The 15,167-nt window shown below is 38.4% G+C and overlaps 1 protein-coding gene across 7 annotated transcripts in view; it reads right to left on the bottom strand.

Moving 5' to 3' along the window:
* The window catches only part of WDFY3 (WD repeat and FYVE domain containing 3), a 281,383-nt gene that overhangs the window by 20,730 nt on the left and 245,486 nt on the right, over positions 1-15,167 (bottom strand). For all 7 annotated transcript variants that reach the window (XM_066281026.1, XM_066281031.1, XM_066281029.1 and 4 more), the window contains 7 exons: positions 12,962-13,016; positions 12,582-12,701; positions 10,467-10,584; positions 8,113-8,219; positions 6,323-6,476; positions 772-863; positions 358-570 (listed from right to left, as the gene is read on the bottom strand). In XM_066281026.1, coding sequence (XP_066137123.1) covers positions 358-570; positions 772-863; positions 6,323-6,476; positions 8,113-8,219; positions 10,467-10,584; positions 12,582-12,701; positions 12,962-13,016 — 859 coding nt within the window. The remainder of the gene's footprint in view (positions 1-357; positions 571-771; positions 864-6,322; positions 6,477-8,112; positions 8,220-10,466; positions 10,585-12,581; positions 12,702-12,961; positions 13,017-15,167) is intronic.

The following is a 15,167-nucleotide window of genomic DNA, read 5'->3' as shown; positions in this document are numbered from 1 at the left end:
GCTCATGTCGTGTCTCTGATAAAACTCAGCACTGGCTTATTACTGGCTTCAAAATGAAAGCCATCTCTGTGCACTGCGGCCCCAGTCCCACCTGCTTTCCTGACTGTGCTCTCCAGACCCCTGCCAGGTCTCGCCCAAGTCTGTGAGGGAAAATCCTCTTTGAACAACAAAATTTCTATTTGTTTGTATGTAAAAGGGAAGAGAAAACAAGTCTTGGAATTTACTGGGTTATATTTATGCTTCTTTACTGAAAATTCAGTCTGTACTTTATTATATTATATGGTCATTAATCATCGGAAGAAATATTCCAGAGCTTAAAAATGAAACAGAGAACACTGATGGTAAGAACATCCATACCTGTTTAGGAATTTGACCAAAGTTATTAATGAACCCTATGGTGGCTGTCTCCTTCAGTGGGTCATTTATGTTGTAGATATCTACTTGGCCCTCATAGAACAGATGATGGAAGACATTTACAGCCTCTACTGCAGCAGGGCCTTGCTGTTTATAGCCAAAGATTAAGTCAATCCATTCATGCAGATGAGCACTCACATAATCACATTCCAAAGCCTGTAATTTCAAAACAAAAGTTCAGTCACTGGCTGACATTTATTAATTTTTCAGAAAGTAGAACCGGTCAGTTGTCAATAGGAACCATAACTAAAAATCATTAAAATAATATTAGTAACTTGACCAAATGGGTGATACATTGCTCAAGGTCCTCTCTTTGTATTGTGGTCAGTGACCCAATACAAAGTGTCCTCCCATTACCTCTCGGTGGACTCTGATGAATTCCCGTGGGTCCCCCTTCGCCCAGGGTGGAAGGATAACATCTCCAAGCTTGGTGCCATTCTGTTTACACCCTGTAAAGTTGGAAACATTAAAAAGAAAATGGAAAAGATATATAAATGACTTCATATTAAAGTAACAGAGAAATTGTGGGTTTAGATGATCAGAAATATGAAATCTTGGCACCAGAAAGGACCCTCAGAGATCATCTACTCTGATATTTCCCTGAGATTGCTCCTTACTGCGCTTCTTCAGAGAGGTTTATTAAGTGTTAGCAAAACTGAGGGGTGCTCACGGTCAAAGAACTTCAGGAAATGCTGTTATGCAGAGCTGAATGTGTTTCTTTCCTGCACTGCTCTTTTCTAGGAGGGATATTAGACACACATCTGAAATTTCACTGACCACAGGAGTCTTTAACGAAAAATTTTACGGAGTTACTGTTTTGAGTTTGGAAAAACCTTTCAATTCCCTTAGGATGGATGGCTCATTTGGAAAATCATTAATATTTCTCTAAACTCTTCCTTTTTTAAGCATTTCCAGCTTAAAGCTCGGTGAGTCATTAGAAGGTAACTAGTATTGCATTCCTTGTCTTAATATTTTTTTAAAATTCCGCCATTCCCCTGAAGGGGGTTACTGAAAGAATACCTCATCCCTCAGTAACTTCCAGTTTGCTCTCCTCATTTAAGAGGAAATGAAAGAACCACTGTCTCCTTGAGATATTGGGAAACATCTGGTTTCTCATATTTCTGACTCTTAAATTCTTCAGAGAACTCTGTAGAATTGATACATATATGGCAGCAAAGATTCTCATTAAAGAAATAAAACATAAAATACAATGGTTTGCTGTTAGTATATTATTTAACAGAAAAAAACATTTGGAACGACTAAGGGGCTACCTGGCAGAAACAAAAACATCAAGTTGTCATAATATACACCAAGTGGTATTTATTCCACGTATTTTGGTTATTTTAATGTATTCTTGAAATAATATGTTGTTATCTTAAGTAATATCCAGATAATCTCTAAGATATTAAAGAAACTTTCTGCAATGAAATCTATCCATAACAAAACACATTAAATCGAACTGGAATCTAAGGAAACAGATTATTATTCTCATTTTTTTTTTAAAACAACACCAAACAGCTAACTTTAGCTCACAGTTTTCCTAAGTACAAATCAGATGATCATTGTAAAAAATGACTATAAACAATACGGCTACCTTACTCACTTAACAGTAGTTGGTTAGATAAACAGTTGTATTAGGAATTTTCATAGAGAAGTGCAATTGTTCTGATTTTGGAACATAAAGACAGTTCCAAGTAAGGGCCAATAAAAATATTTTCCTTAGAAACAATTTTGTTTTCATCATTTTTATTTGATGGTTTATTAAAAATGTGACAGTAAGCGAGAGATACAAAAATTAGTTTAATATTTAAAATAATGTCTTGACTTGGAACAATTACCATACGACTCAAAAAAACCCCACAAAACTCAACCAAGTCATTACAACCACTCCCACCCTTCACACCCTCACTCCTGAACCCTTGAAATGTTCTCCAGGACTAATTTTTTTAAATGAGAAGCAAGTCACAATTCCCAGGCTATTTCAGATATTATCTACTTTTCAAAATTTTGCTTGTAATCCCTAAATAATTATGTGATATAATTGTATTTAATCAGCACCATCTACATTTAAAGGGAATATGTCTATAGAAAACTTGTGGTCTACCTAATTCTGCCACTCTGCAACTCCCATCCACATATAGTTAACGGTCTGAGGACGAGAAGACGGAGGACTGCCTGACCTGTGGTGGCAGAGTGGATAAGGTGTCAGACTGCAGTACTGGGGGTGCTGGTTCGAAGCCCTTGGCTTGCCTAGTCAAGGCACATATGAGAAGCAACTATGAGCTGATGTTTCCTGCTCCTCCCTCCATCCCCCGTTTCTGTTGCTTTCTCCTCTCTCTAAAATCAATAAAATCTTAAAAAAAAAAAAAAAAAAAAGACCTGGAATGAATGTAACTCATTCCAGAAATAGGGAAAAGACCTAAGTGGCTTTTGCTTTTAAACCATTTACTCTCTTCTCTGGGCAAAGAGGCAAACTGTGTTTTATTGCTTTCTTTTTATTGAGGGGAAATCCACATAACATAAAACTAACTATTTTAAAGTAAAAAATTCAGTGGCATTTAGTATGTTTACAGTGTTCTGCAACCATAACCTCTCTAGTCCCAAAACATTTTCATCACCCTAAAAAGAAACCTTGTACTTTTAAGTAGTTGCTCCCATTCTTCTCATCCCCCATCCCCATTCCTGGAAACCACCTGTTCCAGGTGTTCCACATCAATGGAATCATAAATAATTCCTTCTGTGTCTGTCTTCTTTCACTTGGCATGAAGTTCATCCACGTTACAGTGTTTCTCAGCACTTCATACTTTATGGCTAAATAATACTTCATTATATGCATATTCCACAATTTGTTTCCTTATTGATAAACACGTGGGCTGTTTCTGCCATTTGGTTATTGTAAACAGTGCTGCTTTGAACATGCGGGTTTCCTGTATTTGATTCCCTGTTTCAGTTGTTTTGGATATATAAGTGAGAGGAGGGGAAATAGTGAAACAGACTCTCGCATTAATCTCTACTGGGATCCACCAGCAACCCCTTTCTGGGGCCGATGCTCATATCAGCTGAGCTATTTTTAGTGCCTGGGGTCGACACTTGAACCAACTGAGCCACTGGCTGTGGGAGGAGAAAGAGGGGAGAAGTAGATAGTTGCTATCCCTGTGTGCCTGACCAGGAATTGAACCTGGACGTCCACACGCGGGGCTGACACTCTATCCAGTGAACCAGCTGGCCAGGGCCCATATGGTAATTCTATGTTTAACTTCCTGTGGAACCACCAAACTGCTTCCCACAGAGGCTGAACTATGTTACATTCTTATCAGCAATGTAGAAGAGTTTTAATATCTCCACATCTTTGCCAGTTCTTGGTATTTTCTGTTAGTGTGCATTTTGCTTTCATTGTAAGTCACACTTAAAAGTAAAGTGACTGCCTGACCTGTGGTGGCGCAGTGGATAAAGAAAGCATCAACCTGGAAATGCTGAGGTTGCTGGTTCGAAACTCTGTGCTTGCCTGGTCAAGGCACATATGGGAGTTGATGCTTCCAGCTCCTCCCCCCTTCTCTCTCTCTGTCTCTCTCCTCTCTCTCCCTCTCTCTCTCCTCTCTAAAAATGAATAAATAAAATTAAAAACAAAAAAAATAAAAGTAAAGTGACACCTCATTGTGGTTTAGATTTGCATTTCCCTAATAACTATTGATATTGAACATTTTTCATGTGCTTATTGGGTTAATTTCTTTGACTAATTGATTTGACTAAATTCTTTGGAGAAATATCTATTCAGGCTTTTTTTTTTTTAAGTGAGAGAGGACGGGAGAGAGACAAGAAGCATCAATTCTTTGTCGTGGCACCTTAGTTGTTCAGTGATTGCTTCCTTATAAGTGCCTTGACTGGGGGGCTCCAGTTGAGCCAGTGACCCCTTGCTCAAGCCAGCAACCATGGGTTTCAACCCAGCGACCTTTGGGCTCAAACCAGCGACCATGGAGTCATGTCTATGATTCCACGCTCAAGCCAGTGACCTGCACTCAAACCAGTGCATCTGCACTCAAGCTGGTAACCTCAGGGTTTTGAATCATAAGATATATCATTTGTAAATATATATCATTTCTCTGGTTTTCTTTTCACTTCGTGCATAATGTCTTTGAATGCAGAAGTTTTAAATTTTGATCAATTCCAATTTATCTTTTTTGTTGTTGTTGCTGCTTGTGCTTTTGATATCCTATCTAAGAAGCCATTGCCAAATACAAGATCATGTAGATTTAACCTTATGTTTTTCTCTTAAAGATTTATGGCTTCAGGTCTTATATGCAAATAGTGTTTTATAAAGTCTGAGATTTCATGGAAGAAAGATGATTTGTTATAAAGGAGAGTGTGACAAAGGTACTTATTTGAAATTGGAGCATTTGGTTGAGTTTGTAAGTAGCTGGATGAAACTTTGGCAACATCGATTATTATAACGGATTCAATACTTCTGGAAGGTTGAGTGTATCTCTTTCTTCCTATACTTTTCCATATTTGTCATTTTAAAAGTAGTGAAGTGCTGTCCTTAGGAAATAGAAAACATTCTCCAAAGGAGGACGGTAAGTGAACATAACACTAATGTGCAGCCATAGTCAATCGCTGTGTACACATTTGCTGTTTTCCTTGTTTATCATCAATTCTATTCCTTCCAGGAACCATCACTGTCTCCAACTCTAAATCCTACAACTTGGTGTCTAGGGTGAGCTTTAGGCCCAATGAGAGGTAATGAGACTCAATTTCAGGACTTTTGCTGGGGAAACCAAGTCTCATTATCTTTCCCATTGGACCTGGAGCTATAATTTCACAAAGTTAGGACTGCCGATAAATAAGTAAAAATTATTTTAAAAAATTTTAAAAAGAAAAACCACTCGAATGATTAGGTATGAGTAGTTTTCTAAGTTTTATGTTAACAAAACATTTTGGGGTAGTATAGTAATGATTTATATGCTGAACTCAAATACAGTATAAAGTACGAGGTATAAAAAAATATAAAACAGAACAGTAACTGGCAGGGAAATCCTATAGTGGAAACAATGAAATTCAGATATGTTTTAAAAGAAATAACCAGAAACATAGATCAGCAATCTGTGTTCCAAGAAGCTGTAAGCAAGTCAAGTCAACTTCCTGTAACTGCCAGACAACAAACTAGGAAGAGAGCACTGGTGAAATTTTTCTCCTTTTCATAAATGTTGATTTGATCCCATTTTTCTAGAAAACAGTAGCCTAATAGGATCAAGGGAAGAAATTTTAACTTTAAAACATATTAGGAAGTAAGCTGAGAATGTCTCAAGCGATACAAAAGACTGAAATAATACATGAAAATTTGGATATACCACTTGGTTATTAATGGGTTTCAATTGTAACAATTTTCAAATAAATTTTTAAACTCATCTTTGTTTTCACTGAAATACCAATATTCTGACTAGTAGATGTAATCTGTGTCAGTTTGTAAACATTTCTCAGACTCTAGGTTTGAAATAGCTACACTGCTCACAAAAATGAGGGGATCAGGGAACGTGCAGATACTCCAGTACTTTCAGCCTTTTGTATAGTGCATTTTCACCAATGAAATAAAGGTTAGTTTTGCATCTCATCTGCATAATTGAACAACTTTCTTTGACTTGGAGTTTGCTTTTCTGATGTTCTTGTTTATTAAAAAAAAAATCAAATGCTTTTTTTATCGCTTCATATTCATTTTGAAACATCCCCTAATTTTTGTGAGCAGTATATTTTACTCTGTATATTTAATCACAGACACCCAATTATAGTAAATAGCAGTAGCCAAAATCACAAGGACATCTTGTCAGTGGACACTGCAGACAATCTTCAGAAAAGCGACTTATTTCTACAAGTCTCCTCCTGGATGTTTCTAAGATTGTGCCATAGTGCTACGTACCCAGATCAAAGTTGTTGGAATTGAAGAGGAATTCTGGTAGGTAAAAAAATTCTGGGATCAGTTCTTTTACATCTGCCATGTTGTGCTTTGATGCTGAATACCAGGCCTCCCGCACACTGTGGAACATCCGGTCAGCCAGGTCGAAGTGGCCCCCCTGTGGGCAGAGGGAGAGGGCACCTCTCTGTTAGTGAACCACTCCCCCCTCACAGCTTCTATCAAGCTCAAGGGCTTGAAAATACTAAATAAATGTTTGGTGAATTTTCCTTTTCCTATCATTTTATGTCAAATACACAACATTTTAAATGATCACATAAAGAAAACTAATCTTATTCTCTTTTGGGGTATTCCTTATAAGGGGCACTCAATGTATTTGTTTTGTAATCAAAGTGAAATCCAAATGTGAAGACATTAAAAAGTAATTTAAAAAATAATTTTTAGAGAGAGGCAAGACAATAAGGAATAGGAATTCTTCCACATCTTGATGATGTTCTCTTAAAGACCATAATGTAGGCATTCACAGTTGGAGATATTCAAGTTATATACATGATTTCATAAATAATGCTAAAGTTCTCACACCAATGAGAATTAAGTAAAGAAATAAGAAGGTAATCAGAAAGATACAGATAAAACAAATTGAAATAGAAATGGGATTTCTTTGGCTTACACAGCCTCACAGATACACCACCCTTTTCCTCAACCAAGCTCCCTATGCTGTTTAAGTAAACAGAGTATTTGTCTCTGTGATGAAATTCACTGTGGGAAAATGCCGAAGACCACCCAATGGCCATCAAGGCCTGCCACAATCTGGCCTTCAGGACTTTTCCCTACACTCACTCTGCTCCAGACACACTGGCCTCCTTGCTGCTCCCCAAATATTTCTGGCGTACAACTGACGTAGTGGTGGTATATTGTCTGAGGGCCCTTGGGTGGGCTGTTCCCTTTGTCTACTCTAGAGAACACACTTTCTCCAGATACCAGTGTAACTCCCTCACCTTCTTTAAATTTTTGTTTGGCTGTCAACTTTTCAAAAAGACCTACTCTGACCACTCTTTAAAACAGCATCATAACCCTCCCACCCCACCCCATCTCTCATTCCTACACTTCCAATTCCCCCTATCCCTGACCTATAATTTTCTGATAGCATTTATCACATTCTAAAACACTGGGCAATATACTTATTTTGCTTGTCTGGCTCCCTTGACCAAAATATAAGGGTGGGCAAAAGGAGGTTTACAGTTGTCTTATGGAAGAAGACACGCAGGTTCTGATTACTGCAGTAGCTTTATTTAACTCAGGATAAACAGGCACACTCACAACTGTAAACCTACTTTTGCCTACCCTGGTGATGTAAGCTCCACAAGGCAGGGCTTTTATCTTTATTTACTCAAGTCCTCCGAGCACCTGGAGCTGTCTGAAAAAATGAAAGAGAATCTGGAGGAAAGCAATTCTAGTAAAAAAGACAGTAAATGAGCTACACTTTAAAAAAAAAAGTTTGTTGAGTTGATTTCAGCCAATTAAGGCCGAACTGCATTTCTGGGGCTAGAAAGCACATCCTACTTGCTTACTTGACTGAAGGACTGTGGCGCTTGTTTATCGTAAATTAATTCTAGAGTTTGCTCATTGGTTTCGGTCCAGCAAAAATTCCCCTTTAATTTTGATGACTTTTGTGACCAAATCATCACAGGTCTTCTTATAAGGCAAGATAACAATGTTTTTTTTTTAAAAACCAACAATTTTAAATAGAAAGAAGGCTTGCATAAAATGGAAAAATTCTAAATTTAGAGTTTTACCTGTAGCCTTAAGAATATCTGTGTGAAAGGCTCCATCCTCACCAGGTATGAAGCCACAATCATTGCAGAGGAATAGTGAGTCCCATAGTGGTAGGCTGGAGTCTCCCCTGTTCAAAAAATTATAGCATAATTGAAAACAAAAGAAGATAAAAGAAAAAGTTGATATTAATAGGCTTGACATGCCCTGGACGGTTGGCTCAGTGGTAGTGTCAACCTAGCAAATGGACTTCCTGGTTTCGATTTTGGTCAGGGCACACAGGAGAAGCACCCATCTGCTTCTATACCCCTCCCCCTTTCACTCTCTCTCTCTCTCTTCCCCTCCTGCAGCCATGGCTCAATTGGTTCAAGCAAAGTTGGTCTCTCCTCAAGTGCAAAAATAAAAAGGCTCTGTTGCTGAGTAATGGGAATAATGGCCCCAGATGGGCAGAGCATCACCCTCTAGTAGGCTTTCTGGGTGCATCCTAGTTGGAGCACATGTGGGGTTCTGTCTCTGCCTCTCCTTCTCTACTAGAAAAAAAAAAAGCTTGAAAATGCGGATATGTGTGACAACTACAACACTGACACACTTAGTGCTGGCATTTGTAGCATGAAAACTTTATGATGACACTGTTACCCTCACTTACATATTTGGCAGTTATCAAAAGCAAATATCATTCAATGCCTTTTCCCCCAAACCTAGCATATCTAGCAATTCGTGTTTTGAAGCTTATTGTAATAATAACCCTTAAAAGCAAACCATTTCCACTAAAGCATGACTATTTATTGACTTACAGTTTTCATTAGCTTCTGGCTCTGTATTGCTGCATTTTTCTAAATTGTCTATAAATATTATGCAATTTTTATTACTATTCTTGGCAAGGGGAAAGAAGAGTCCATATAGGGGATACTGGTAGGCTTAGGGTTTTTTTTCCCTTTATTTTTCTTGTTTGTGGGGTACACATGATAAACCTTAAACATAATAAATAAAAAGTGAACTGATGCCCTGGCCGGTTGGCTTAGTGGTAGAGCGTCGGCCTGGCGTGCAGAAGTCCCGGGTTCGATTCCCGGCCAGGGCACACAGGAGAAGTGCCCATCTGCTTCTCCACCCCTCCCCCTCTCCTTCCTCTCTGTCTCTCTCTTCCCCTCCTGCAGCTGAGGCTCCACTGGAGCAAAGATGGCCCAGGCACTGGGGATGGCTCCTCGGCCTCTGCCCCAGGTGCTAGAGTGGCTCTGGTTGCAACAGAGCGACCCCCCGGAGGGGCAGAGCATAGCCTCCTGGTGGGCGTGCCGGGTGGATCCCGGTCGGGTGCATGCGGGAGTCTGTCTGACTGTCTCTCCCCGTTTCCGGCTTCAGAAAAATACAGGAAAAAAAAAAAAAGGTGAACTGAACAGTCTTTCAGAAAGTAGTCAATTCATTTTTTTTTTGAAGATTTTATTTATTGATTTTACAGATAGGGTGCTAGTGAGAAGTATCAACTCACAGTTGCTTCACTTCGGTTGTTCACTGCTTGCTTGTTGTATGTGCCCTGACCCGGCAAGTCCAGGGTTTTGAACCAGTGATGTCAGCATTCAAGGACAACACTTTATCCACTGTTCTACCACAGGCCAGAGAAATTAATTTTTTAAAATTAAGTGAGAGGAGGGGAGGCAGAGAGATAGATTCCCATACGAGCCCTAACTGGGATCCACCCAGCAAGTCACCTAAAGGCAATGTTCTTTCTGTCTGGAACTTTGCTCTGTTGCTCTACAACTGAGCTATTTTTAGCACCTGAGACAGGTCACTGGAGCCATCCTCAGTGCCCAGGGCCAACTTGCCTGAACCATCAAGTCATGGCTGCAGTGGGGCTGGAGGCGACAGTGGGGGAAGGAAAGGGAATGAAGATGGGTGGAGGGGTATAGAAGCCAATGGTTGCTTCTCCTGTGTGCCCTGACCAGTAATCAGACCCAGGACATCCACATGCCGGGCTGATGTTCTATCACTGAGCAAACTGGCCAGGGCCTCCCTTTGTTTTTTTTAATACAAAAGTGGTCCATAAAGAGAGTCAATAAATAAAAGTGTAGTTCTTGGCCTAAACATGATTCAAAATAAAGGCATGTTATTATGGAGAATGCCTCCCCTACACACAGCAGACATCTTTAATTTTTCAACAGTACCTGACAGCCTAACTAAAAAATCTCTTTTAAGCATGGCCATCAGTTGGCTTGCAAAACCTGATTTTCTACTCTGATGGTTGTATAGACATGTGTAGATACAATATATATAAAGGTGATGATATATAAGCAATTTAGGGAAAGATGCAAGTATGTCAGACCACTGAATAATGGCTTACTTTTGAAAACAGGTACAAAGTCTAATGACAAGAGAAATTACTTACCATTAGGATCTTCCCAATCTTTATACCGCTTCTTATATTGAGCTAATCGTTCATCTGTCTGTGCTCCCATCGGCTTAGCCAGGTTTCTAAATGTCTTGGGATTAGTAAGATCTACCTCCTAAAATACAAAACAAAACCCACTTCCACATTACTATATATACATCCTCTACTCTCACCCACATCAACATAGTGGTTATAGCAGACAACCACGACTTGTAACTGTGGGGTTACACTGGCAGAGCTGGACTCCAACACAATGCTGTGTACCAACTGGTTATTCACACTTTTCAGAGAGACACATGGCAGTTTGTTAATGGCTTCAGTCTGAAGACAACTGCTTTGGAAATTAAGTGTTCACAGAGTTCATACTCAGGATCCATATCTGGAGATGGGGGGGAGAAGAGAAGAGTCTCCCCAGTCTTGGTTAGGGGACAGCAGGAGACTGTGCAGAAGACTGTGGACACAAAGGCTACAATTCATCTTTATCCTCTGTCACTAACAAAACTGGAGGATCAAATCTCCTTTCTGTTTTCTTCTCCTCCTGTTTCACTCTAACTTCACTTCTGAGCATTTCCTCCTTGGAGGTGACTGGAAGGGAAATAAAGTAGAGCACCCAGAAATCTGTTCACCTCTAAAAGACACCATCAGATCAGATCTTTCAGTCTACCACAGATTATTTTAAAGGCTCATCTCTAATGACCTAACTCATATATACTGTTCACAAAAATTAGAGGATATTTCAAAATGAATATGAAGAGATAAAATATCCCCTATTCTTTGTGAGCAGTATATTAAAAAATTAATATATTTACCTCCTGAGGATTTAAAAGTAGAAATTTAAAATATGCTCCTGTGGGACACTTAATTTGTATTCTTTTTATAGGACATCATGACTAACCAAATTTTGCCAAATTTGTAATTTAAAAGTCTCGGGCAGGAGTAACTGATCTACATTTATAAATATAAGTCAGGTTAGTACATTTGTCTGCTCAAATTCTATACGCAAAATATCTCATTAATATTTTTTTGGTTAATTCAACAAACATTAAAGTGTATATTAAGTACCAGTATCATAGTATTCTAGAGCAGTGGTCCCCAACCCCCGGGTCCCAGACCGGTACCGGTCCATGGGCCATTTGGTACCGGTCCGCAGAGAAAGAATAAATAACTTACATTATTTCCGTTTTATTTATATTTAAGTCTGAATGATGTTTTATTTTTAAAAAATGACCAGATTCCCTCTGTTACATCCGTCTAAGACTCACTCTTGACACTTGTCTTGTCACGTGATACATTTATCTGTCCCACCCTAAAGGCTGGTTCATGAAAATATTTTCTGACATTAAACCAGTCCATGGCCCAAAAAAGGTTGGGGACCACTGTTCTAGAGGGTGGAAACTGGGAGAAACATAAGACAGTTCTTTTACTTCAGGGCCTCATAGGCGAGTAGGGTCTGATTGTAACACATGTAAAAGACAGTACCATGAACAGCTTCAAGGCAGTGTGTGAACAGAGGAAGAGAGGACAGAAGTCTCCCCAGAGTTGATACTTGCATGTGTCTTGCATGGTGACATGGAGCTAGCCAGGTGAATCTGCACACAGGAGAGATGTGCACAAGTACTGGGGAGAATTCCAATCCAGAAGCACAGCGTGCGCAGAGCTACTGAGATATGCCAGGGAGACTGACAGGGTAAATCCACAATAGCAAATATAGGAGTGAATGAAGGATAGACTCGTAGGAGCTACACTGTAAAGGGCATAGTACTGAGGTTTTTAAATTCTCCTCAAATCATGATGATGATTCCTGAATCATTTTAAACCGAGGGATGACTCAATTAGATTTGTGTTTCTGAAACTGGCTGCAGTGTAGAGAACAGAGAGACATCCACCAGTGAATATAAATTAATTAGCACTTAAGGAAACCAAATAGATGTTATGAATTAATACCAAGAAATTGTATAATTTTGTATAAGTCCAAGCTAAAGCTCTTCTCAACCTGGAATAAGTGCCTGTTGAGAACTTGAAACCATAAAGCAAGTAAAACATTCAGCCACTGCAGTATCTCTTAATTACTTCTGAAAATGTCTTCTACTTACACAAAATGATTTGATTTACCTCTGAGTCGTAATCTGCAAGGATCCAAGGGAACACAGGATACTGCATGAGATCATTATACGATCTGCCAGCCAAAGTGTTCAAGTGCATCAGATACTGGAAGTTACTGATTTCACCTCTCTTGGGAAAGATAAATAAAGGTCCATTTTAGAGCAATCAATTATCTCCACTATGTTCACGCTAAAAATGTTATATGCAAAATGAGGTAAAGGACAATTTCTTATTGATTTCAGAACATTAAAACTTTTGTATAAAGTACAAATACAAGACATTTTTTTCTATGGTACATATTTTATGGGTTATTAAAGTGCTTTTAAGTGTATGACTTACACCATCCAACCACAAATGACAAAGGACGCTTACGTTTTCATTTAGCTTACCTCCCATCTCTGAGTGACAGATTTCTCTCCAACCAAAGTGCTAAGCAACCCAGATCTGAAAACAATAAATAATTAAATTGTAGGCAGGAGAATTTTGAATCTGACTAATTAGAGTTGAAAATTTTAAGTCATCTGGTCCAGGAGTTTTTCAAACTTCGAAGGACCTATTAGTGGGTCATAAGATCTGTTTAGTGGGTTGCAATCAGCATTTTGCAATATGAAATAATACAGAATCAAACTGAAGATAATAACAGAATATTGGAAGGCATCATATACAGTAATGTAAAGTATTTTCAGTGAATTTTGTCTTACTTTTTCTAACTCACTTTGTGTCTCCTGGGATGTGATGTAGGATATATTTGTTACTGTGGGTTATGGCAAAGAATAAAGACATTAAGTTGAAATAACTGAAATAATACATAGTATTCTGTTCATAAAAGCTGTGTGCATATTTCCTAAAAGACATGTGGAAAAGTAAATGGAAATTTAAGTATTTTGACAGGAAAGTCACTGCTATTCACGGTATTTAAAATTATGGATTTTTGTTGATAGCAGCCTTTTCTAAAATGCTATAAAACCCTTCTTTAGGCTTAACAGCTTTATAACATTGATAATTAATACTTTGAAGATTGTAAAGTGGTAACTGAACCAGTAGGCAAATACTTAACTATATATTTTATTGTCTGAAAGGAAATAGATTCAGCTCAATACAGATATTACTTTCCACTGGTAGATAATTCTTCCCATTAGGAAAATTAAATGTAGAGGATACTCTCCCTGGAAGAAGAGCTGTGATCATATTCAATTTTATAAGAAAGAGAACAACTGGAAAGAAGATTAAAGTTGGAAATGAGTTTCTGCTTCTTGCCTTTGAGCTTTTAGAAGTTCTTTAAGAACTGCTAATTCAGCATAAAGAGTAGCAAGAACAATGAAATAGCAAGTTGAAGATTATCTGAGCAGGTAAAAGTACTAGAAATTTGACTACAAGTAGAAACAAGGCTAAACGTGCTCTAAGGAAGCCTTTCATTTCTTGTATTTATATTAACAACATAAACGATTAGGAATCTGTGTTTTGGCCCTGGCTGATTGGTTCAGTGGTAGAGCACTGGCCTAGCATGTGAATGTACTGGGTTCAATTCCCAGTCAGGGTCCACAGAAGAAGCACCCATCTACTTCTCTACCCTTGACCCTCTTCTCTCTTTTCTCTCTCTCTTCCCCTTCAGCAGCCATGGCTTGACTGAAGTCAGTTGGCCCCAGGCACAGAGGATGGCTCCATGGCCTCACTTCAGGCGCTAAAAATGGCTTGGGCCAAAAAAGCAATGGCCCAAGATGGGCAGAGCACTGCCCCCTAGTGGGCTTGCTGTGTGGATCCCAGTCAGGGCATATGTGGGAATCTGTCTTTCTGCCTCCCCTCCTCTCACTGAATTAAAAAAAAGAAACCAGTGTTTCTGAGGTTAACAATAGCATGTATTTAGCATTTATATTTGTGCTCAATCTTAGCTAAGGAAAACTGAAAGTAACCACCTAAAGAGAAATACATAGAATGAACTCAAATTTTCTTTACAAATTATACGATCTCCAGTAAAGTTTTAAGTCATTTTCTGGCATGTTGTAATAATTAATCCAAAAGCACTGTTTCTCTTCCAGTGTATTACAAAGAAATACAGCCCTGACTGTACATGGAGGTGGGTATTTGGATTCTTAAAATGGCTACATCACCCAGAAGGACTTCCTCAGAGTAAAGGTAGCTGAAAAGAGCACAAGAAACCACTGACAAGTATGAACAAATAAAGAGTTTAAATTTAAATGTCAAAAAACAAAATTAAAAGGAAAACTGGGTAATTTGCAACAAATATGAAAAGGATAGGAATAATTCATTATAGAAAAATCCCATACAAAACTGTGTTAGTCATTTCACAATATATATATCAAATCATGACATTGTACACCTGAAATTAATATAATGCATATTTCAATTAAATCACAATGAAAAGAACATCAAACCACCCCCCCACACCACCACCACAAAACTCAGGGAAAAAATGGGCAAAAGTTATGGATAATTCACAAATGATGATTCTTAAGTGGCTAACAAACATTTACGAAGCTCTGGTACTAATAATAAAAGAAATGCACATTTAAAAACTAAAAAAGCATTTTATAAAATCAGTAAAAATTTAAAAAAATATAAAAAGTTGACAAGCAT

This window comes from Saccopteryx bilineata, chromosome 5 (genome assembly GCF_036850765.1).
Source record: "Saccopteryx bilineata isolate mSacBil1 chromosome 5, mSacBil1_pri_phased_curated, whole genome shotgun sequence".
Taxonomy (NCBI): domain Eukaryota; kingdom Metazoa; phylum Chordata; class Mammalia; order Chiroptera; family Emballonuridae; genus Saccopteryx; species Saccopteryx bilineata.
This window is presented reverse-complemented; position numbering and strand designations above follow the sequence as displayed.